Consider the following 24,272-nt stretch of genomic DNA (forward strand, 5'->3'; position numbering starts at 1 on the left):
CCCAAACCTGCTCTCCTACCTCCATATACACCTTAGCATTGGCATGGGAGTGCTCGGCGGTAATTTAACATTTATGTACGAGCTAGGAGAGTTTTCGTGGTCCTTAACAACCCAACCACCCTTAATTTCGGAACTATTTTAACGGAAGTCGAACGATTGTCGGACACCGAAATTTTCTACACCCTTTGCCGCTAGCCGCGTGAGCTACTATGCTTTTCCCTTCAACGCGGAATGGGAATTGCGGGGACTATATAAGGCGATCGCATTCCTGGAGTAAGCACTGTGGAAATATACGGCGAGCGTCATTTGGCTCTGGGACATATTGATTCCTGAACATATTCACAGATGGAATAGGGATTTGCAACCTGAGTCTCCCCTTATTTCAAAATACTGATGACTAATTACCACAAGTATCTAGATATCTATTATATATATTTTCTATAAAGATAGAATTATGAGACTAAGTTCAATATAAAAAAAGGCGTACAATCCCTCTGGCATAAGATTGCGGTCTAATTTAGTCAGTTGAACGTTAGACCCTTTAACATAGGTACCTAGGTTAACATTTCTTTTACGCACTTGGGCATAAGATGTCATAACTTGCCTAGGTATGAGCCCCCTATGTTGAATGGCGTCTGTGTATTAGATTGCTGATTCATCTTGCTAGGGAATAGTCTTATATCATGATGATAATATTGCGTACATAGTACGTGAATAAAGCTTCAAGCAGGGTTCTTATTAATCAGCCGAGGGTAGTGCGTCTTCAGTTGGTGATTAGTGATATCTACAAGCGCTGACACGCTCCTGAGATTATGGATGTGAGGTGGAGTCTATCTGGTTCCAGAGATCTGATTGGTCTCGAGTTACAACTTGGTTGTAAGGCGTTGACGTGGATATACACCCACTTTGTCAGTATATTTGCTTCAGAATCGTACTTACCTGCCTATATAATATCTATGGCTTTCCAGTTAACCCTCCTCCATTAGAACAGCTCCTTTCTCATGTACCAAGAAAATCGGCAAAATGTTCACGACAACCGAAAACCTTCTGCCCAATGTCATTAGACGGAAGAAGCGTAGGGTAAGGCCTTACGCTATTATCGTTGGTGTTGATGTTATACTCCGGAAATTGAGCTTCTTTGACATAGAGAATTCATCCAATAGAGCATCGTGGTTTCTGTCAAAAATCGAGGACGAGAAACTCCTCTATATGGGACCTAGCGATATCCGATACCTGATATGGGTCATTGCAGCAATCAAAACTGGAAAGTGTGTAAGTGACAAAGGTTCCCAGTTTTCAAGATTCATGATATTGCTTGAGTAAGATCGCTATTTATAAAATATAAATATGAAGAGAACGGCAACAAGACATGATAACTAATGTAGGTAAATATTAGGTTGTATTTCCATCACTGGCAAATCAAGTTCCAGCAAACCAACGGTTAATCGAAACTGTAGGAGCTAAGACTCTCCTTTATGCCCCTGAAGCGAGTGTTGTGTTGGATCCTCTCCTGGTGGCAACGCGGGAATATGTAGAACATGTTCCTACTCCGACATACGCGGAATTGTTGCATGAGGACATCTCACCGACTTACCAGTTTGAGAAGTCCTTCGATGATATCAAGTCCACCAACTTCATGGGACTTCACACTTCAGGGACATCGGGGAATCCGAAACCCATCTATTGGAATCATTCGGCGCTAGCCACACTGTCATCGTTCCTGGACACGTCTATCACAGATCAGCATGGCAGTGGGGAGAACTTGACGTTAGACCTTTACCAAGGCACCAACATATTTATTCCGTTCCCATTATCTCACGTAAGGCTTCATAGGTATAAATATCTGCAAATGGGCTACTACTGACCAGTAGCTTTAGTTTGGCGGCATTGCCTCCTCGCTGGCTTCTATCTACTGTGAGAACACGGTAGTTCTCCCAGCGCCTGGTACCCAGTTAACACCGGAGAATTGCACACTCATCCTCCAGCATGGCGAATGCACAGCCAGTGCCTCTCCACCGTCCATCCTAGAGTCTATGCTCAGCTATTCGCCTGGGGTGGACGCGCTAGCTAGACTAAAGCATGTTGCTTACGCAGGCGGGCCTCTAAACCCGATCCGTGGTGAGGCTTTAGCAAAGAAACTACCGCATCTGTTCTCTCTCTTAGCTAGCACCGAAGGCGGCATTGGTCGATTCGTATCTTCCGGGAATAGTTCTCGTTGGAATTCCTTCAAGTTCGTCGAGCTTGGTCAACGGATGGAGTAAGTTACACCAGGGATCTACGAGCTGGTTTACCCACGGACTGAGCTCATCAATCGGACCCACGCATTCTTCCATACGCATCCCCATATTGAAGAGGAATTTCGCACTTCTGATTTGTTCTCTCCCATTGACGACAAGAATGAGTGGTGGATATACAGAGGCCGAGCCGATAACTGGATTGCCATGTCGAATGGCCTCAAGATGGATCCAACCGAAATGGAGAACAAGATAGCTTCGCATCCGGATGTCACTGGTGTCATCGTGGCAGGTTCTCACCGCTTTAGACTATGTCTACTACTTGAGCTAAAGGAAGGAGCAGACGATCGGTCATTGGAGACAATCTGGCCAGTCATTGAGGATGCAAACATGGAGGTACCCAAGTTTGGACGAGTGCCAAAGGAGTTGGTTTTGGTTGCTACACCTGATAAGCCCTTTTTGAGAGCCGGCAAGGGTACTATTCAGCGCAGGTTAACTATCCAGGTTTATGAGGAAGAGATCAGCAGACGTTACGATGAAGTTGAAGACGGCCTGCTAACCAGTGGAATATCCCTTCCGCTGTCGATTGAGCCTCAAGACTTGACCCCCTTTTTAAGGGAGGTCTGTTCCCAATCTCTCCTTGATAATGACGAGGTTAGTACCATCAACGTCGATGAAAGTCTGTTTACATTTGGACTCGATTCCCTCTCCGCCTTCGTACTATTGGCCCGGTTAAAGGCTGCTCTGAGGAAATACGGCGTCGAAGAACAGAAATTGCAGCTCGTCAATAACAAATTACTATACACATCGCCAACAATCCGTCAACTAGCAGAAACCCTATCCAAGGTGCTAGCTATGTCAGAGCATTCGAGTGGGGCTGTTGAACACAATATCGACGACTTGACGATACATCTATTGGAAAAGTACGACGCTGAGCTCAAGGGGTTCGTCAAGCACAAGGTTGTGCAGATAGGAGAGAGCAACAATAACCCCAAGGTCGTCGTATTGACTGGATCGACAGGCTCTCTTGGATCGCATATCCTGTCTTCGCTGCTAGCCAGAAGTGACGTCAAGAAAGTGTTCTGTCTTAATCGAAATGGAGATACCAGAAAACAATCTGCCTCGTTGAAGTCCCAGGGGCTGCCAAGTTCGCTAGTCGACGACGAGCGGGTCGTCATCCTTCAAGCAAGACTCGCGGAGCCGAAGCTAGGGTTATCAAAAGAAGACTATAATTCGCTTTTAAGGGAGACAACGACCATCATCCACAACGCGTTTCCTGTTAACTTCTTGCTCGGTCTTCAGTCTTTTGAGCCACAATTCCAATCTCTACTCAACTTGCTCAGGTTGGCTACTGACAGCCAACATAGTTCGGCGGTACTGTTCATCTCAAGTATCACCGCTGCGATACCAGCCGTAGGTAACACACAAGAGCAAACAATCCCAGAAGCCGTACTCGATACAGAACAAGCCAGAGCACTGCTCCATCAAGGCTATGCTCGAGCGAAGTATGTATGTGAGCGCCTGTTGGCCAGTTATACGACAGCTGCAGGGCAAACGGCCGCCGTTCTCCGAGTAGGGCAGGTCTGTGGGCCTTCTTCAGGCAATGGTGTATGGAACATATCAGAATGGGTCCCTTCTCTTGTCCTAAGTTCCAAATTCCTCGGGGCCGCCCCAGACTCTCTCGGAAGCCTTGAGATCAACTGGGTCCCCATCGATAAGCTAGGCCGCATTGTCACCGAAATTGTGGGCATTACCCCAAGCCGCGACGACCCAACAGGATTCCAGGTGTACAATATCGTTAACCCGTCGATAACCTGCTGGGGAAAGCTATTGCCCACAATCGTCAAAGTTGGACCTCTGGCTATCGTCTCTGTTTCCGAGTGGGTCGAAAAGCTAGAGAAGAGCGAAGGAGGACATCATATGCTCCACCAGAACCCTGCCGTCAAACTCATTGACTTCTATAAGCAGACTATGCTGGCAGACGAGAGTGAACTAGCTAAAGTAGAGATGGGTAATTTATTGCGAGTAAGCGAGACGGCAGCCAACCTGCAGCCAATTGACGAAAGTGATATGGCACGTTGGATGAGGGGCTGGGGATTGTGACATGACATACTCAGCGTCGAGGGACGGAGTGGATATGGATAAGAGCCGCGCAAATAATTTCCTTAGCTTAGTTTATGACAATTTACTCTAGCACGACCTCAAACTCGAACTCCTCCGTTAACAAAGCATACTCATCTCTAGTCCTCGGCCCGCACGAGCCGCTCCCCAAGCCATGATGCGCAGCATCCAGCCTGAGCACCACGTTATCCGTCCTCTTCCTCTTCAGCTCGTGCGGGTGCTTCGCCGCCTCCACGTCGCGGACGCGGTAGTGCGAAGCATTGAAGTCGAACAACTTCCTCCCGCCGGTCTGCATGTCCCTAAACTGCGCCTTAACGGCCGTGCCTCCGACGTGCGCAAACCGAACCCACCGCGTATCTGTCCTATTGCCGCCCTCCTGCGGAAACTCGTACTCGGTCCAGAGCTCGTCCACGGCAGCGACTTCGTAGAGCCCCGCGCGCTGCGAGAGCTTCTTATCCCTATAACTCTCGCCGGGGCCGCGGCCGTACCAAGACACGGCAGGTGCCTCGTCTCCGTTCCCCTCCGCCCATGAACCGGGCAACTCCATCGCGAGCCCTATCCGCGGCAGCGTGCGCGGTAGGTTCTCTCCTTTCGGGATGCCTTCGACGCGGATCGCGAGCGCGCCCGAGGCCGCGAACGTGTACGTGATGTCTAGCGCGATCGACCAAGAGAGCGTGGGCGGCGCGAATCGCTGCTCCGTCCACACCACGAACACGTTTCCTTCTTCCGCGGGGCCCCAGGTGCAGCTGCGCGTGTGTGTCTTGGCGAGATGGAGCAACCTGTTCTTCCAGTCGGCGCCGTCTTGCGGGGCGTCGTTATCGGTGGGGGCGCGGTACGCGGTGAATTCGGGGCTCGAGGCGAGGAACTCGACTCCGTTCTTTGTCAAAGAGTGTAGCTTACCGAGGATGGGGGAGAAGGTCCATGTCGTGGTTGGAGACGTGATAGTTAGTAGCGTCGGGGTTTCGGTGGTGGATAGTTTTCTTGAGGGTTTAAGTTGGGTTGTGAGAGGTGATGAGATGTTTAGCGGGATCTCTTCGAAGGCGATTTCGAATCCGACTGGTATCGACGGGTCTTCAGACCGTTGGCGAAAGGACAGCTGTAGTATCAGTTCCCCAACCGATTTAGCGGGAGTTGAAGGAAGTCTCAATTTGCTCGTCTGTCCGGGTTCTATGCCAGAAGGAAGATCGATGGTGCCACAGAACACTGGTTGGCCTTCGTCCATGATAATGTAACTACATTCGAGATGATCGAGAGTATTGAAATCGTACCGATTCACAATTGTAGCGGTCTCGGACGTGTAGGAAATGACTTTGATCGGTTCCAACCCCTTTTTATACTCAATTAGTCCGGGGGTGGGTGTGTGATCGGAATGAAGCACTCCATCCATTATGAAGTTGCTATCGTTCGGGATATCGCCGAAATCCCCACCATACGCGTAGAATTCCTCTCCGGTTTCCTTATCCTTAGTCAGGAGGCCATGGTTTGCCCATTCCCAGACGAAGCCACCTTGGAGCTTAGAATGAGCGTAAAATGCATCGATGTACTCCTTAATGTTGCCAGGGCCATTTCCCATCGCGTGAATGAACTCGCATAGAACTAGGGGTTTGGTCTTGGAAGTGTCCTTGGCAAAATCAACAATGGTTTCTACCGGCGGGTACATCATCGAATACATATCCATGGTCTCGGCGTATATGTCGGCTTCGTAGTGGATGGGCCGGCTGTCATCATATGATTTGATCCAGTCATACATTGACTTGTGGTTCCGGCCAAAAAAGGCCTCGTTCCCGAGAGACCAGATGATGACGGAAGGATGAAGTTGGTCACGGTGGACTAGCTGCTTAGCGCGATCCACGTAAGCCTCTTCCCAAGCCGGATTGTCCGAAGTCCATTTGGCTGCATTATTCCGCGTCAGAAGCTGCCGTTCGCGGAAAGGAAGAGCTCTATCTGCGGGCGACAAAGCAGCATCGCCTGTATTCAGGTTAGAATACATAGTTATGTGAGAATTCGAAGGCGTCAAGCTTACAGATAGACTCAAAGCCGTGGCATTCAAGGTCGGCTTCATCCATAACCCAGAACTATTCTCGTTAGCGAAATGTGGGAGTGCGGGAGATTATAGAAACATACGCCTAATTCATCAGCGAGGTCATATAGCCGACTATCGCTTGGCTGATGACAAGTCCGTATGGCATTAATATTATGCGTCTTCATGAGTAGGAGGTCCTGTTTCATGAATTCATACGGAACGGCTCGTCCAAACTTAGGATGATGTTCATGTCGATTTGCCCCTTTAAGGACAATTCTTTGACCATTGACTTTAATTAGCCCGTCCTTCGTTTCGACCTGTCGGAAGCCCACTCGCTGGCTAACGTAGCTGGAATTCTCCAAGCAAACAACGAGGTGATACAATGTTGGTGATTCTGCCGTCCATTTGTATGGCTCATATAACTTGAGAGCAAACTCATTACTTTCCCGACCAGTAGTTTCTGCAAAGTCGGTACCATGAACTTCATTCTTTTCAGGGTTGAAAAGGTCAACTCGGACTATACCAGAACCAGTGGTATCTACTCGGACTTTGAGGATGGCGTCGACGTATTCGTCGTCGATGAAATTAGCCTGAACGAATAGATCTTCAACACGAAATTCGGCCGGAAACGCAACTAAATAAACATCTCGATAACTATTATGGAGGTTAGATTGATCAACGGCTCAAAGGGAAATGATGCTTACATTCCGCTCATTCTCCATTGATCCTGCGGATTGATGATTAATTTAGCTATGAACACTAGGGGTTCCATGGAAAAGGGGGAGAGGGCGGGGCCAAGGTCAACGCACCCCGGGAAACTTGAACGGGGGAAGTGAACAATGGTGTTACTGACCTGGTCTTCGATATAAGTACCATCGCAATACCGATAAACCCGAACTGCAAGGGTATTTTCGCCTTCCTTGTCGACTATGTCCGTGATGTCAAACTCGCTAGGGTTCCGTGACCCCTGGTGATATCCAATCTCTTTTCCATTCACCCAGACGTGAAAGGCAGAGTCTACACCTTCAAACCTCAGGCGAAGCTGTGATTCTCGTAGAGATTCAGGGACAGCGAACTTCCTGATATATGACCCGGTTTCATTATCTTCGAATGGGACGTTGGGAGGATCTACGGGTATGGGGAAGTTGACGTTGGTGTAATGGGGACCTTTTCCGTATCCATGAAGCTGCCACATGCTGGGCACAGGTATGTCGTCCCATCCTGCCGCATTGAAATCAGGGTTCTCGAAGCCTTCGGGAGCTTCGAATGGGTTGGCAGCAAGGTTGAACTTCCACTTGCCCGACAAGCAGTATGTATTAGACTTGGCAACATCATAGTTCAAAGCATCGTGCTGGGTGTCATATACATAGAAATTGGCTCGAGGGGGAAGGGTGTTTCTGTGGAGGACATTGAGGTTGTTCCAATCTGGCTGAGCTTTCGGATGTACATTAACTGAGGACATAATCGTAACAATAGTGACTATCAGACGTCGTTTTTTAGGTGAGAAGTTCCTTGAAATGCCAACGACTTGGAAATTGATGTATATATAGCAATATCCTATCTCGCTGCCTTGGACGATGGGGCGTGCTAGTGTACTAGGCAGATGCTCCCAGTTCAGTTAGGAGGTTAGCGATGTGGAGAAAGAGGCGGAGCTGTCGGGAAGAGATCCGATTCTAGGCGCGTAACGACTGAAACGTGGTGAATATGAAGCGCAGCACAATCTGTTCGACGTGAACAAACGGATAACATTCTAGGAAACCTTGGAAGTTAAGCGGACTGGTAAGCGATTGGATTTGACGAGTATCAAAACACCCTCCTTTGAGGGTTCGGAGGTTCGATGCGGGGAAGCGTCTGGCATGGCACGAATCATAGCACTGATTTAAGACTACAGTGACATTCGTTTAGCAGGAGCATCGCGACATATATGTATGATGACCTAGAGACGGAAAACACACCTAGAGATATTTCATAATAGTAGCGCATTCGGCCCAAGTTCAACCCGAGTGGTCAATCACACAGCACGCGGTTTTGGGAGAGTCAGACTCGGCGTAGCAATTTGTGCCGAGGAAGCTATACAATGGATGTTAGCTATGACTACACGTGCATTTATACAGTAGATTGAGAAGGGGGTATCTATATAGGTCCGAATGAGCGGAGGACCCTATGCTCTACTGAGCATCTTTAGTCCAAGACCCAAGCCCACCTCCCACTCTATCCGACCAGGCGTTGATATACATACAGCGGTAAATCCACAGAAATCCGTCCAAATAACTTTTATGTCCCGGAGTAAACGGCGGTTACGAAGCGACCGCACTCTACTCGCTGTTCTACACTGACTTTTCTTCCCTTGCCGCCCTCCCCGAGCCTTACTGTCGTCCTAGGCGTAATTTGAAACCGATGGTGCTCGCCTCTCCGTCCCTTCGCTTCGTCGCCTTCTCCGCCATCCAGAGGGTCAATATAGGTCGGTATGGGTATGTTATTCCGCTTGCCGGTGCCTAGTTGGTAGTGCTCGTTTCCACCCCAGAACAATATATCCGCACCCCAATTCGTCTCGTTATCCGTATTCGCGCTTGATATATCAACGGATGTCACATTGTCCATTACAGCTGCAGCATGAGAGCTTCCAACGCTTAACCGAGCTAGGCGTATTGGGATAACCGAATTCGTATTTTCATCCCACTCATATAACCCCGAGAGCGGCTTGATCTTCGTAGGGCCAAGGGAGACGTGCGTCCATTTGCCCGTCCCTAAGCTGCCCCAGATACCCGAGCCGCATGCCCAAGCATCTGCCGTTATTCGACCCAAGTCTTTAATAGAGTCGGCGTCCTCTTTCAAGCCTGCAATCCGTTTCGCATCTACTGTAAAGAATGAATTTGCACCACCAGCAGCGATCGATGTTACCCGCGGCTGCAGACCCGAGCCGCTATAGATCTTGTTAAAGGGTAGTGGTATCGGACCGTCAACGTATGGGATCTGAGGCTCTACTTCAAAGCCTAGTTGGCCTGAGGTGTTGTCACCAAATACGAAGACGCGCCCATCGGTATCGAGCGCTAGAGAATGATAGTCACCAGCAGCGACTTTCGCAATTTTGAATCCCTTTAATCCAAGAATTTCCTGGGGTTCGTCATACGGCCCTTTGGGTCGTGTGGTCCAGGTCAGACCGGGTATACCCATCTGGCCGAGAGAAGGGAAGTTTGATGTACTAGAAGCAGCGGAAAATACCCGCCCCCGTGATGTGAGAAGCAGAGCATGATCTAAGCCACTAGAGATATCTACGATTCTTTCATCCCATCCGAGGTTTCGCGGCTTGAGCTGTCGGTAGGTAATCCTCTCTGGCTGAGACCAGAATGAAAGCCAAGAGGATTGGTGAGTTTTCTCGCCGGCGCTCTGATCTGATTTCGCCACGGGTACCGAGTAAACAGACCCACTCCTTCCAAGGGCAATGATACGATCTCGTGATATTTCAAGTTTTATTAAGTCTTTCCCTTTCAATGTTTCGACTGGCTTCCGGTCCTCGGAGAATGCAGCGCCCCACTGAACCAGATCGCCTTTCTCGGTCACGGCGGCTCCAAAGTCACGATCCAGCTTCATGTCCCGTAAAAGTTGGCCGTCGAAATAAGGCATCCTCCGAGGTGTTTTCACAGATTGATCTGTTGAGTCGGGCGCTGCTACTCCGCCTGAGTTAGCACCCCAGGCATAGACACCCGGATGCTCCCAACTCTTCTTCACTTGGAGATGCTGACTGCTGATTATATCCCGGTTGTCTTCCTTGGACTCGGCAATTGGTCGGGCCTTCTCATACTCTATAGTTGCTTCACGCGGCTTCGGAGGTGGTTGGGTTAGGGAGTTGTATAATACAACTCCTCCTCCAGCCGCAAAGGCTACCAACAAACCAGCAAAGAATCTTCCAGCACCTCCACGTCTACGTCCGGCCACATCATCTCTCCCTGACGTACCAATAAATCTAGGCCATTGACGAAGGGCCGGTCTTGTGGAATTGAGAGAGCGGCATATGAGGGATGTCTGGTTCAACGCGACTCGACGACTGGCCATGATCTCAGGTATGCTGCAATGGATGCGACATATAAGGTAAGTAGGTATAGCTTATTTGAATGGGTCGAAATCGGGTGGGGTTCTCGTTTAGATTGGTCTTCGGGTCATTGTCGACATCCTTTCTTTAAAAGGATCGAAGGAGAATTGGTAATTAGAGAGAGAAAAGTGCAAAAAACAGAATAAAGTGAGAAGCGCAAAGTATAAAATGGGCGAAATGGAAATGGTGAGGTCATCCAATCAAAGCTCGGCTAAAATAATCCTACTACTTGGGCACGAGAGAATTGAAGCTTTATCTAATCGTTCCGCTTTAGACTTAGCGTATGGTGGCGCACTAATCAACCCCCAAAAACAATTGTATCGTGGCCCCACCCCCACACACTCTAATTTATTTCTACCTTCTACAAACATCTAACATCTAACATCTAATCTCTATAAACCTCTATTCTACAGTTCAACATCCTCCTTCCATTATTCCCGAACCTTGTTCTTGGTAGCGTCGTTTGGTCCCTCAACCTATACCGCAGAATGGACGAATTGTCGGCACCTTGTTCGCCGTTGGTTTCAAGTGTCAGTGCCATCTAGCACGTCTTCGTCACGTCCTGGATACATAATGTCTTGAATGACAACAGCCCGAACCAAGTTATACAGCACGATAAGGTATGTGAGTAGCAGACAGATCGATAACCCGGTCGCAAACCAGCGAATCCCTTCGTGCTGTATCTCGTTTCCGATGGAAATAGTAGCCAGAATGAATCCTGTGTTCGGAAACGCCAGCGCCCACCAGTTCAGATGGAAGTATTGAGGCGGCGAAAGGACAACGGATACCGTGGCGATGCTAAACCACCATAGTGATAAGGCCCAGAGAAATATAGCTGCCACTACCGCGATCGGTCTGATTACCTTCATATCCAGCACCATACCCATGTTGATATCCAAGTTATCGGGCAGTCCATTCGCCATACCGATGACCGCCAAAGCTGTGAATGCCGGTGGACCAACGTTCATGAACAGACCTGCTCGATGCTCACGGTTCGGCATGCCTAAGAGTGAATTAGTTAATAGCTTTTCAGTATGATTTATAATAGCAAGCTTACCTCTAGACATCAAACGTCCCACCATATGCGCATACATCATGAACGCCACAGACAACCCCAACCCCTGGCAGGTTAAGCCGACCACGATGATCGGAATTGCATTCATTTCGGGTTGAGTCTCTGCAATAACAGAGGCAATCGTGCCCGAAAGCATGATCGGAAAGATTGGCAAGATCCAAGTCGGCATCATTGTATGGAGACCAAGATCATGGGTTTTGAACACGTAACTGTACTGAGCAATTGCAACGAACAAAGACCCGGCCACGTATCCCCAAAAGAGAGCCGAGATGAGCCAGACCAGTGATGTGCTTTCTTCCGTGATTGCATAACGTTGAGTTCCCGTAATGATAGTCGCAATGGCAAGAAAGATGGTCGGGACGAAGAAGGCCTCGCGAGAATGGGTGATCGACGTTATAAATGTGCCTTTATGAAGTACGAATCTCATAGTCATTGCAGCAACGATGCATGCAAAGATTATGATATTGGCGACGTAGACGACAAATCCAATCTGTCGGAGCCCAGGGAACTGGTGAGGTTGGGCGTATATCAGAAGCGCTAACCCGCCAGTGCTCATTGACAGGGTGAACCAAGCCCAGGTAAAGTGCTTTCTGTATTATTCGATGTTAGAAACCCAGGAATCTATCTGCCTTATATAAACGAAGAAATGAGAGATATTAACTTACATGCGCCGAGAGAAATGAATTTTTGGCCGGTTCGGATCATAAATATCGGCACCAATCAGATCATCAACCTTTTCGACATCGTGACCTTCTTTGCCGTCATGAATTGAATCGACCGGCGAGTTGACCTGCGTTCCGCTCACACTCAAACTATGACGCTCATCATCTACCCCATATCCGGGGTGTACCTCCGGAGCACCTTGCCCTATTGACGTGGCCTGGGTTGACAGACCATTCGATTGGAACGGAATAGGAGAATCAGGGGTTAAAGGAACTCTCTGTTCCATCGCTTCTGTATATTCTAGGTAAGGATAAAGGAGAGTCAAGTCCAAGAAGAAATCAAGGGGAATAAGAATCGAATACACACACGAGTGAAGCTGGATTCAAAATAACATTGGCCTAGACCCAAGTCTTTATATAAAATCTGTACTACTGCAAGGAACGATCAATCCCCCATTTGACTCAACAACAATCTCAGAACATGCCCAATCTACCAACCAGGGCTTAGAGCAACTCCACGCTAATGTCTGTTGACCGCCAAGATTCCCGAGTTTGACGTAAAGCTTTCCCATCTTGAAGATCAGAAGAGGACGATGATACATGAGACGAACTCGGGTGCCTCTCACATATTCATCGACCTGAATAAAAAAATAGAATATCTGCCAATACCAAGAAGAAGGAAACTTCCCAACTGCGTAAGGGGCCCACGACAGCCAAGAGAATTCGCCGTCTTCGCCACGTTGAACATGACAAATAGACACGAGATAAAGGCTAGTCTAAGGTCAGTAGCGCTTCCTAGAAGCTAGAATGTAGGCGTATCTGCTGTGGAGGCTTTGATCACTTACGGACTAGCACCGTCTACGTGATCGACATAGACACCGATGCGAATGCTACGAAGATGAGCACGTCGTAGATAGACATTGTATGAAATGATAAGCGATACCCACTTCACATTCAACGATATGTTACTTTCTTGATTCCAAAGCTAAATTCCTCTCCACGTCAAGTTTTGAAGTAAAGAGGAACAGCTCAGCACGATGATGGGTAGAGAAGTATTCTCCGAAATTTATATATCTGAGCAGCACAAACGAGCCATCTGTGAGGAGTAGTCTAGTGATTATGAAGATGATACAAGCTATCTGATGGAAAACCAGGTACGGTCTTTGCTGGAATTCTTCTAAACATGAAACTGCGGCTCAACATACTTCGATGCACCATTGGATCTGCAATCTGAGCCTCGTGACGCGTCGCTTTCTTGCGAATCTACCTGCCTACCTTATCCCGTAGTCATGCGCCCATGATTGGGCTGTGGTACATACCTTCGCCTTTCCGTTGGGGTGGCACATCGGCCAAGGACCTAGGCAGATAGATAGGCTACAGTAAAAAGGGGTTACCTAGGTACGTATTGTTTTATACGACATATACTATATACCAATCGGAGTAACTTAACCAATGCCTTATACATTATACCAACATAGTCTTTAGCCAAGAAGTACAGTATTCTTTAGAAGAAACAAATTCGATAGATTTTGTGTGTTTCATGATGTTAGGACATTTTCCTGGTGTCGACCCAAGTGGCCGTCTGAATAGACCAGAGATGTCTAGAACATAGATACCTTGTTTACTTGGCTAGTAGATCGTGCGATCTACCATGAACAACAAAACAAAAATTAATCTAACAGCGAAGTTCATGAATACCAGCTAGGTAGGTAGTTAAATCATATCACCTTGGCAAAGTGGCTATGTATTTTAATGATACATCTGACGTCAAGTTTTGTTCCTGAGATCTTTTCAATAAGCCGATATAGAGACTCGTCTTATAAATATATCATTATAAACAAAGTCCACTGTAGAACTATAAGAGGGGCCCGCCACCTCAACGACTCGAGAGTAAATGTGGTAGGTAGGAGCACGCAAGGAGCACGCAAGATATCGCAGACCCCATAGCTGCTATATACGACGCCGAGATTCTCATCTAAATTTATCAAGACCAGTGGATCGCACTAGATGGGCTTGGGCCTACCAATCGATGACAAGATAAGCACCATGCCGGCGAGTTTATGCAGGGTCTTCGGTAGGGCCAAGGGGCAATAAAGTGGATTAGGAAGCTTAACTCATACACCAAGCGGACTAATCCGTATTCAGACACCAACTGCCGTGTGAGGCTTTCTTGATTCCTAGTTCTTCGTCGTCCTGATATGAGTGTGTTGGGAATCATTACTGTATATACCCACTTGGCAAGAATCTTCATTGTTGTATTTAGTAATTCATACACGGTACGGCTACTACCATCATTTCCGGCCGTAAGCCACCGCTTACCTCCCAGAATCTTGCCTATATGCGAGGTATTCGGACATATAGTAAGTCACATTTGTCAGGGTATGAAATATCTCCGTCACGGGCGCACTAGTAATCTCAATGCTACCCAATAGACGTTTGTGGGGATAGATCATATCCCGCACCAATTAGGCAGTTAGCCTTACTCCCCCTCTCAGCTCTTCTTCACTTACTAACTTGGACTACTACCACGGTTCTCTAAAATTTCCTTACTATGGCATTGGGCTTTGTCCAATATAATCCGAATTCTAGGGGTTATTCTCTCCATGTCGACAGACTGGTGCATCTTAGTCAGGGGCTGGTAACACTAATACCCCGCGTAACAGTCTGTTGGTGTGTCCGGGGTATTGACAAATTGGCATGAGGTTGGGGATAATGGCAAGCCAGATAGAAGGCACGAAGTGTATATATAGGATGCAAAATTCGAACATTTCTTGAAGTTCACTATCGATCAACACACCAACATCAATCGTGACTCGTCTTCGAATCGACAATCATCAACATGCACTTCACCAAGAACACTCTCATGCTTCTCGCCAGCTCGACGGGCCTCGCGTCCGGAGCCGCTGTTGGCCCGTTCTACCCACACAGCAAACCGGCTGCCGGCACTCCGGTTCTGGCAAATGCGCCTTACCCGAACACCACCATTGCCGGTATCACTGTTATCGACACCCCTATTGTCCGCTTGGCTCAGGAGTACACTCGCAACCACAGCACCGAAGCTGTCTACAAGCATCAAATGCGATCTTGGATCTTCGGATCTATCATCATCAACGCCAACGAGACCTTGAAGAACAGCGTCGACATCGAGGTGCAAGCTATTGGCGCCATCCTACACGACCTTGGCTGGGACACGTCGCCCAACTCCCCGGTCTACACCTACGACCACCGGTTCGAAGTTGACGGTGCCATCGCTGCCAGAAACTTCATCGAAAAGTACGGTGATGAGAACTGGGACGCTCGCCGCACGCAGCTTGTATGGGACGCCATCGCCCTCCACACCACTCGCACGATCTCCTACTACAAGGAGCCCGAGGTCCAGCTTGTCGGCATGGGTATCGCCGTTGACTACGACAAGGCGGGTGCTGGTATCACTCTCCAGAACTTCAACGACGTCATCTCGGTCTTCCCTGACGACGACCTGAAGAAGGCCACTAACGATACCTTCATCTACATCTGCGCGACGAAGCCGGCTGAGACATACGGTAAGTCTTATATGGCTCGAAGCTGAAGTGCCAAAGCTAACCATCTGCGTAGACAACCAGCTCCAGCCGTGGGGTGAGCGATACGTCGCGAACTACTCGACTGTCGGTAACTTGAGAATCGACAACATCTTCGCAAACCTATAAGGCTTTTATCCCGCTTGAGGTAGATTAGGAGTGGTCGGCGGAGCTGAGTTCGGTGGTGTTGGTTTGAGAGTGATAGACTAGGTATTCCATGATATGGTTGATAGGTATTTAAAGTGAAATTAAACAGTTGATCGTGGGATTCATGAGGTGAGGCTAAAGAAAAATAGTTCAGGGGGGAGCGGTTAACTCGAATCTTTCGCCTTCAAATATCAAACACCATGTTTACCTACCTAGTAGGTTAACTAGACCAATTTGAATATCTTGAACTTGTTTATTAATCTTGTTCAACCGTTTTTGCATAAATTGTACCATGATCAGGAGGTTGGCAAGTGGTATGTATCCAGTCGTTAGGCATGTCGTTCATGTTGAGTCCCTTACTGTGCAAGCTTAGTCCAACTGAACTACCATACTAGATACACGATCAGAGTCGACAGTGCTTGATGCGCGTGTTTATTAAGCATATCCATTTAGAATATCATTTTCCAAGTTCCTACTCTTCAAAAAGTGCACAAATGCTTTGACTGGATGGATATCAGTAAGTAAATCGACTTCGTCATACTCTGGTCGTAGACACGGCCTCAACTTACAGCTAAGTTTCCCTTCTCCATCTACATTGTTGATGAGTTTGTCAACCTCAGCATCAGTGACAGATTCTCCCAAGTCCGCCATTATTTGTCGAAATTGACTCTGTGTAATTGAGCCATTCAGCGACGGCTCAAATTGTTTCCAGGCTTTAACCCATTCTTCATCCGGAGGCGGGTATGGCTGACCAGTCATCATAGTGATGAACTCTGTCACCTATTAGTTCATAGGATCTAACGTGAAGCACCCGCTAGGGCCTAGGAGACTTTACCATCAAAGTTGATTTGCCCGTCTCCATCGAGGTCAACCTCTTTAATGATTTGCGCTACCTCTTCTTTTGTTGGTGCTTTGCCGGGACTCTGAGACATTACTTTCGTGAACTCCTCAACACTGATATTGCCTAGCGAGTTCGTCAGCTCTAAACGACAGTGCGCATACTGACTACAACGCTTGGATCCAGTATATCCAAAAGACAGTACTCACCACCCTTGTCTGCGTCCTACGAAAAGTCAGATTCGCGTGTCTTCCACTTGAAGAAAGATACTTACATATGAGTCGAAGAGGTCCTTGAAGACCTGAATCTCCTCCGGCGACAAGTGTCTGGCCTAGCCATTCAAGTTAGCTGAGTCCATTTAAGCCTCTTCTATATAGGGGTATTAAATATACCATGCTGTATTTCTATTGAAGTGTGTTAATAGATAAAGTTAATATAGTTCCGTAGTCAAGTTGACAAGTCAATTGAGTAAAAAACAATGAAGTGATGTGAGACCTGCAGGAAATCTCAGGGGCATATATAATTATCTACACACTAGACAGGGGTTGCCGCAGCGCTCGGACGTTGTCGATGGTACAATGCATGAAACAAACTCCTGTTCCAGGCTAGTAGATCGACACAGGCATGATTTGGCCCGAAAATTGCTTCGGTTATGGAAGATCCACAGCTGCTAGTCCCATTTCCCCAGTGAGTGGATGTATGTATGTAATATCTAGGCCCCTCGCATCACGATACATAAAATACCCACAAATAACGTGGGGTAAACATAACGTGAATTCCATAGCGGAACGATATTGGAACCCCTTGAAGTTTATTGCTACCGATGGAAATATTTCTCTCCTTTTCTATGAAGAGAGTTGAATATAACAGAAGCGCACGCATCAAAGGTACTTGTTTAGAGAGACTTCGGAAATTAAAAGTCTTCAAAACCTCTTTCGACGCCCGTAAAAGTTTCTCACGTTTCGCTTAAAGTCTGAGATAGTACAATTCAAGACAACTTTACATAGTACAGCGTGCTATAGTTGTTATCCATTGGATTTCAGCGAAGGCATCGCTATAATGTGTAAGTCTTAGCTTAAGCGTTAAAATGATTGAGAGACAGATCTATTTCCACCAAGACTAGGATTGCCGCTGGAACAAATGGTTCAAGGCAATATTTTGGGCCTGGTTCATCAGATCATATAAGGTTATCTTACCTCCTAATACCGTACTGGTAAAAACTACTTGCTAGAAAGGTATGCGGCTTTGTGATGCTTTGAACCAAGGACAACGACGCTATGGCGGAAAACTTAGTAACGAATGCCACATAGATCAGCGTTAAGAGCGGATAAGTCCTTTAAAATGGAGAGAACAATACCATTTTGTCCAAAGGCTTAGTTGTTGGTGACATTGTAAGACATCCATGTTAAGACCATCCGCTTAAATGAGTAGTGGCGGCAGATGTCAATTCTAGCTTTAAGTCCTTTACATATGCCTATGCTAATTATCTACCAACTGTTCAGCCCTCCTGCACCTGTTCCATCGATCCACCAGGTCACTGTCTAAAGAAATGCCTTCAATAAATATATGAGTCAGGAGTAGGCCCGTCGTTGAAGACTGTCACAGAGTGAGTGAGAGTAGCAGTTAGCTCGCCTTTGGCTAGCATGTATTATGTAGTAAAAGATTTTGATTAACGCCTATCCCTCTCCTAAAGCCCTTTGGGGCTTTCGGCCCTTTATATTTCGTCCCAGATAACATACAAGCTGCAGATAACTAGCTGTTATTTAGCTCTCTACTCATAGACCCTAACATTATGCGATTAGTAGGTAATTGGACCATGTCCGATGTTATTAATGCCGACGTTCTCATATTCTGTTAATATTAGTAGATACTGTGGAAAAATATTTAAAATTCTAAAAGCTCATACTCATGATCTTGTAACACCTAGATAGTGCAGTGCCATTGAGGAGCTTATATTTAACGACATGCCGTAACACTATCCTATTGATTAGCGGGTTTGGTGGTATCAAGCACCCGGCCAGCCATCCCGAGCTGTGTCCGAATGCGATGCCAAGATCTGTGAATGGAGACATGAATTTTTGGGGGCCATATGCGGCTGCAGGTACTGGGATTAATTGATAATCTATTTCCTCTTTGTCTTGAATATCGGCTGCCTACCAATATTCAATTTCAATATCATATGTTGTCAGCATGCATGTGCGTTTCTTGTACAACATAAGCATAAGGCTCTCATCCGTAATTGCACAGATAAAAACGGCCTCCATGAGAAAAAGGGGCGACTTAGAATTCCAACATCCATACATTTGTACATTACCTAATTTATATCATATGCGCGGAACCCTCCATTTCAATATTCAGCTGTCGCCAACCTGGAATTTAGAGGCAAAATTCACTTGAGCGTCTACATAATGCCGGTTTCTATTGACTGGGGGTACTACTTGTAGGTTAGAGCGTTGCTTCTACAACTGACGTAAGGTATGCAATCATGTAGGTACCGTTCATGGCTATGGCTTATTTAAAGTCGAAGGCATAGTTATCACTCGAGGAGATCTATGTACCTGTGAAAGACGGCCAAGTGAAAATATAGTCAGACCCCAAAAAATGTATATGGATGTGGCATTGCAGTAGATTGAGTGGTGGCATAGTTCGCTGCACGGGATGCAGATTGGACACCACCAAATGTGGCCCACCGGTTGCCACTATCATCTAGATGCATCACCAAGTCCAGCTAATCAATGAAACGAAGCCTTGCCGATTTGGAGAAGAAAAGTAGTTGAATCTCGCCTGGCTTGCCTGCTCTTACTTTCTTTCAAATACATACTTTAGGACCACTGTGCCCACTCTACAAAAGCCCCATACTCTATCATGGTTAGCTCACGAAAATTAGTTGCGCAAGTGCTCTCGTTATTCTCACGTGCTAGTGATGATGTTCCAGCAGCTTGCTATAACGCATGTAGTATGTGTCACTTAACTGGCAATGCGGAATTCTAGTAGATGGATATTGATCTTATATCTAGACAATGCATACTTGGAGGCACAAAGAATTGGGAAACAACCGGCCTTATGTGCTGCAGATTCGGATTTTAGCACCTACTTGCAATCCTGCTACAATTGTGTCGAGGAAAACGGAGGAAGCGAAACGTCTTTGAGCCAGCTTGATCAATTTGTGGATTACTGCAACGCAACTACTCCTATCCCGGTAAACCACACCTTGACCACATCTTACCCGGTTGTGACAGAAGTACTCCCTCGGTATGTCCAATCTTTATTCTCATGTTAGCAGCACGCTATACAATGATTAACGATTGGTCGAATGTCTTGGCTATGTTATTAACATATTTGCAGTATGTATTGAGCTCCGGCGCAGGTTCACTGGAGATCTACCTATACTATCACGTCTTTAAATATTAACGCTGACTTAGATACGGTGACGTCGGGCGGGAGTGTAGTTGGGACTTGGTTTTTTACAACCAATATTACAATACTTCCTTCTGTTTCAGTCGTTGAAATCACAAAAACACTTGGTGGAAAATTAACGACCTTTACCTTCACCACGACATACTCTAGTTTGCCTACTGGACAAGCACAGGCTCCAAATGGTAACTGTTATGTGTTCAAAGATCTGTACTTCGACTAACACTCTGAAGAAACAAGTATGAATTCTCCAGCACACGATCCAGGGCCAGCGACACCTGCGAATCGCGCTTGGATTGCTGGTCCTGTTGTCGGTGGTGTCGTCGGGGTATCAATTATTTTACTAGGAAGTTTTTTCCTATGGCGTCATAGAAGAAGTAAGCGGGAATCATCGACTGAACTTGAAGCACAGGAAACCTCTGGACCGAAATACGAACTAGATGCGCCAAATCGTCCACAAGAACTTGATACAGTTAGCTCGAGGGCAACACGTACGGATGGGCCACAGGAACTTGGAGTAAATGGATAATAACCAGCCTTGAAGATGAAATGATCATGCTAGAGATCTGGTGTGTTTGGAGGTTGGTAACTAGGAGTCTCGTGGGATTGGAGTTCGACCCCTAGGTTAGGAGATCCTAGGAGGGCAATCGATGATTAGTCCTAAAAAAGAGCGGACAAAACACTCTTCCTGTACGTAGGTAGGTAGATATCCGTGGCCCCAAGACAAGAGTAGTTTAGAACTCCTCGCACAACATTGATGTTTCCTCGATTGTCAATTCCGCGTCATGATACAAATCAAACATGCGGTTGATTTCCCGACTTTACTTATGTAGTAGGTACTCGACGGCTTTCGTATAGCGCACAAGTTCACTCTTCTCAGTGAAGTTCAATGTTCTAGCCAAGCCTTCCTGTGTCGCCCCTTTTAGTAACGATAGAAGTGTAGTGTTTGGTTCTTCGGCACACAGTTCAACCTCCAAGGCGAAAAAAAGTACCCTGGAAATCCGTATCAACTGTCTTTCTTTCTCGGGAGGATCGACTATTCGGCGAGCCTCTTCAAGTCGTTGGACGGCAATCTTTAGTAGTAGTTGGTATCGACGACCGTCTCTTGAGGAGAATCTCACATGATCAAGAATTTTCAAGGCCAGGCCTCTCAGGTAGTCAGGCCGCACCTCTTCACCGACCACAAACAAGTCGACAAAGGCATCAAATATGCGATTTAAGTCCCCATCTCGAACCTCCATTCTCCGTACTGCAAATTGTTCCGCAGTTATGAAACCATAACCGATATTTTTAGTAACTACCTATCTAACACCCGATTCGATGAATGATTGTAAGATAGCCGTCGCAGGGCCAACTCGTATTCGATGGCAGCATCGAACACTTCCATACCCACAATTGCAAGTCCGAACCCTTCATCATATTTGCCACCCATGAGGCATTCTTCATACTCTTTCCATCTTTCTTTGAGTAACTCCTCAGCCACATATCCCATATTTCTGTCTAGGACCAATCCCCATTGAATGATCCATTCCTTGCTTAACATGTTTAGCAGCTGCTTCTTCGAGCTTAATGCTGCTGATCTCATGAATTCGATACCAGCTTGTGCATATACTTTAACCTTCGCCTGATCGGATTCATAACTGCTTTAGAGAACCCGCCCGCCCACGAGTACACCGACTAACTCCTGTATATGTGTCGAAGTAGACACGGGTCATGTATGTCATATTAGTAGAATTAGAAGGTTACAACTCTAGGAAGTAGTGCCACGCAGGCTATACATATATGTCATAGGTATGGGGCGTAGATATTCAGCTAATTATCCATTATTCCAACAATATTTAATGGGATTATGGCAAATATAACTGATAAACAGAAGTCAACTAAGTAGCGCATTCATCCCTTTGTGATTTTCTTACAACTCGTTCACCCCATTGACCTTGGACAATCCATGGTACCTATTCCCAACTAATGTTATAGATATTAGATCTTACAGTACCAGGTCCACATAAATTGAAGTATCTTTTTGACATGAAGGAAGTCCTCGTTAACCCTGCTGCCCCCCCAACATAGTTATCACTGCCGCATCACAGCAGCCAGTTAATAGTCTTCTGTACTTGCCAGCGAACTCTCCAGGTACGTATGAAGACACAACATTGAAGAGAAAGAAAAAAACAGTTCACTAAATTTGGATCACATGGACCTCCCGCTGAAAACCCCAAATTGGACGCCCCAATCCGCCCCTAAGAACTTGGCGCACTTACAATACATACGGATGAACTAAAGGAACTAGTAGGTAACAATATGCATGGACATAATTATATTCTATACAACTTAAGTTTCGTGAAGTTTGTCAGCACATCAACCAATAATGAAGTGAAAGGGGGCAGCTAATAAAAGACATGGAATAAAAGAGAACCTTCGTAGGTAATTCTGTTTACAAGCCCCTTAACATAACAGCACCTTAAATGAGTAATACTTGCGAGGGACAGTGCAATAAAATCATCACTGAGGCTCCTCGTAAGCGGCTATTGATACCTATAGAATATAGGCGATTAATTGGACCGGTAAGTCATCATGATGCGATGGAACCATACACATGGGTCTGAGTTTGAATTGAAATTAGACGCTTCGAGTCGTCTTTATGGACCGGTTACATCGAATCCTTGGCTGCCCTGGGTACTAGGTAGATACCCAATTAGCCGACTCCAAACTCCGGCCCACCTAAATGGGCAAGCATAGATTCACACTGCTTCTGGTGCATCTTAGCCGGTATTCAATTTCGGCTTTGCACCTGTACCAGCAGATATCTACCTATATATATCTAAGTCTTGAATCCTATCTACCTAGGCTTTCTAGAAACTGATATTCCCTAACAAACGTACTCAACTCCTTGGTTCTTCATATTCTCGGATTAGACTCACCATGCGCGGAGTTGAAGTGACTAGTGCTCTAGCAACACTGCTGTCCCTTTCAACGACACACGCTGCGTTGACCCAGGTGACCGACTGGGGAGAGAACCCGACGAGTCTTGATATGCAAGTCTATCTTCCTGCCAAGTTAGCTGAAAAGCCTGCAATTGTTCTTGCTGTAAGACATTTACATGCGATATGTTTAGCCTAGGTGTTAATAAGGGAGACAGTTACACTACTGCGGTGGCACGGGGCCTGCATACTATCAAATGGCGAACTATGACACTTATGCCGATGCGCAAGGGTTTATCGTCGTGTATCCATCGACAAAAAAGGATAGCAATTGTTGGGTTAGTTTTATAAAAACCAGATGACTTTCTTTACAGTGGGTGATGGCTAAACATATGATATTACAGGACGTTGCGTCCGAGAAGACTCTGACGAACAATGGAGGAGGTGATAGTACGGGTCTGGTTAACATGGTCAAATACTTGATCGAGAAGTACAATGGAGACCCAACCAAAGTATATGCTACGGGCTCCTCATCGGGATGCATGATGACCAACGTGCTCTTGGCTGTTTATCCCGATGTATTCGCCGCTGGATCGTGCTATTCGGGCGTCGCCGCGGGCTGTCTCGCAGGTTCTCCTGGATCTAGCCCACAAAGCGCTGACCCTACTTGTGCCAGCGGGCAAAACGTCAAGACGGGTGAGCAGTGGGCGGAGCAAGCTAAGGCGATGTACCCGGGCTTTACTGGGTCCTATCCTCGCATGCAGACATTCCACGGCACTGCTGACCATTTTGTGGACTATAAGAACCTAGCTGAGCAACTGAAGGAATGGTCCGCTCTGCTTGGTGTTGAATTCACTAAGAACGTCACGAACACGCCTCAGTCAGGCTATACTCAGATGGTGTATGGGGATGGTACAAAGTTAGTGGGGTACTCAGCGGCCAACGTTGGTCACACCGTACCTGTCCATCCTCAGCTTGATGTGGCCTGGTTTGGCCTGGAGTAAGATTTTTTTGTTCGTGAGATGAATCACATAGTTGTATTGCGGATAACTTTGGATGTGGAATAAATATTGTTTTGATTCATGCTAAGATTCAAACCGGCAACAATCCCTTGTAGACCACCTCATTTTGTCAGCTACGTAATTATGGCATGTAAACAGTGTTATTAGCGTCTTCATAATAAGTCGGTT

At 46.7% G+C, this 24,272-nt stretch overlaps 9 protein-coding genes across 9 annotated transcripts; 5 read left to right on the top strand and 4 right to left on the bottom strand.

Moving 5' to 3' along the window:
* Positions 1–993: 993 nt before the first annotated feature.
* Positions 994–4,337, top strand: F4807DRAFT_469221 (uncharacterized protein; the record flags this gene model as incomplete). The annotated part of the gene is made up of 4 exons (XM_048002687.1): positions 994–1,272; positions 1,397–1,819; positions 1,878–2,234; positions 2,283–4,337. The coding sequence occupies exons 1-4, from the start codon at positions 1,024–1,026 to the stop codon at positions 4,335–4,337; spliced, it is 3,084 nt and encodes a 1,027-aa protein (XP_047852233.1). The 5' UTR covers positions 994–1,023.
* Positions 4,338–4,378: 41 nt separating this feature from the next.
* On the bottom strand, positions 4,379–8,246 carry F4807DRAFT_175425 (glycoside hydrolase family 2 protein). The gene is made up of 5 exons (XM_047993510.1): positions 7,232–8,246; positions 7,083–7,105; positions 6,480–7,032; positions 6,379–6,430; positions 4,379–6,323 (listed from the first exon to the last, which is right to left on the bottom strand). Exons 1-5 carry the CDS (start codon positions 7,838–7,840, stop codon positions 4,420–4,422), a joined length of 3,141 nt encoding a protein of 1,046 aa, XP_047852234.1. The 5' UTR covers positions 7,841–8,246; the 3' UTR covers positions 4,379–4,419.
* On the bottom strand, positions 8,247–10,640 carry F4807DRAFT_175424 (RCC1/BLIP-II). The gene has a single exon (XM_047993509.1). The coding sequence runs from the start codon at positions 10,429–10,431 to the stop codon at positions 8,653–8,655; it is 1,779 nt and encodes a 592-aa protein (XP_047852235.1). The 5' UTR covers positions 10,432–10,640; the 3' UTR covers positions 8,247–8,652.
* Positions 10,641–10,783: 143 nt separating this feature from the next.
* On the bottom strand, positions 10,784–12,754 carry F4807DRAFT_434345 (voltage-dependent anion channel-domain-containing protein). Its single transcript, XM_047998784.1, has 2 exons — positions 12,221–12,754; positions 10,784–12,121 (listed from the first exon to the last, which is right to left on the bottom strand). The coding sequence occupies exons 1-2, from the start codon at positions 12,490–12,492 to the stop codon at positions 10,993–10,995; spliced, it is 1,401 nt and encodes a 466-aa protein (XP_047852236.1). The 5' UTR covers positions 12,493–12,754; the 3' UTR covers positions 10,784–10,992.
* Positions 12,755–15,044: 2,290 nt separating this feature from the next.
* F4807DRAFT_462520 (uncharacterized protein) lies at positions 15,045–15,891 on the top strand (the record flags this gene model as incomplete). Its single annotated transcript, XM_048001839.1, has 2 exons — positions 15,045–15,747; positions 15,800–15,891. The coding sequence occupies 2 exons, from the start codon at positions 15,045–15,047 to the stop codon at positions 15,889–15,891; spliced, it is 795 nt and encodes a 264-aa protein (XP_047852237.1).
* A 453-nt stretch (positions 15,892–16,344) lies between these two features.
* On the bottom strand, positions 16,345–18,137 carry F4807DRAFT_462521 (EF-hand; the record flags this gene model as incomplete). Its single annotated transcript, XM_048001840.1, has 7 exons — positions 16,345–16,412; positions 16,479–16,682; positions 16,745–16,873; positions 16,957–16,972; positions 17,022–17,078; positions 17,140–17,151; positions 18,105–18,137. The coding sequence occupies 7 exons, from the start codon at positions 18,135–18,137 to the stop codon at positions 16,345–16,347; spliced, it is 519 nt and encodes a 172-aa protein (XP_047852238.1).
* A 911-nt stretch (positions 18,138–19,048) lies between these two features.
* F4807DRAFT_434362 (uncharacterized protein) lies at positions 19,049–21,080 on the top strand. Its single transcript, XM_047998785.1, has 4 exons — positions 19,049–19,703; positions 19,765–19,998; positions 20,170–20,346; positions 20,395–21,080. The coding sequence occupies exons 1-4, from the start codon at positions 19,613–19,615 to the stop codon at positions 20,688–20,690; spliced, it is 798 nt and encodes a 265-aa protein (XP_047852239.1). The 5' UTR covers positions 19,049–19,612; the 3' UTR covers positions 20,691–21,080.
* On the top strand, positions 20,927–21,345 carry F4807DRAFT_434363 (uncharacterized protein). The gene is made up of 2 exons (XM_047998786.1): positions 20,927–20,993; positions 21,105–21,345. Exons 1-2 carry the CDS (start codon positions 20,963–20,965, stop codon positions 21,284–21,286), a joined length of 213 nt encoding a protein of 70 aa, XP_047852240.1. The 5' UTR covers positions 20,927–20,962; the 3' UTR covers positions 21,287–21,345.
* A 1,599-nt stretch (positions 21,346–22,944) lies between these two features.
* F4807DRAFT_434364 (carbohydrate esterase family 1 protein) lies at positions 22,945–24,179 on the top strand. The gene is made up of 3 exons (XM_047998787.1): positions 22,945–23,248; positions 23,301–23,420; positions 23,487–24,179. Exons 1-3 carry the CDS (start codon positions 23,084–23,086, stop codon positions 24,084–24,086), a joined length of 885 nt encoding a protein of 294 aa, XP_047852241.1. The 5' UTR covers positions 22,945–23,083; the 3' UTR covers positions 24,087–24,179.
* Positions 24,180–24,272: the final 93 nt, after the last annotated feature.

Source organism: Annulohypoxylon truncatum, assembly GCF_022578515.1.
Source record: "Annulohypoxylon truncatum strain CBS 140777 unplaced genomic scaffold F4807scaffold_26, whole genome shotgun sequence".
Lineage (NCBI taxonomy): Eukaryota > Fungi > Ascomycota > Sordariomycetes > Xylariales > Hypoxylaceae > Annulohypoxylon > Annulohypoxylon truncatum.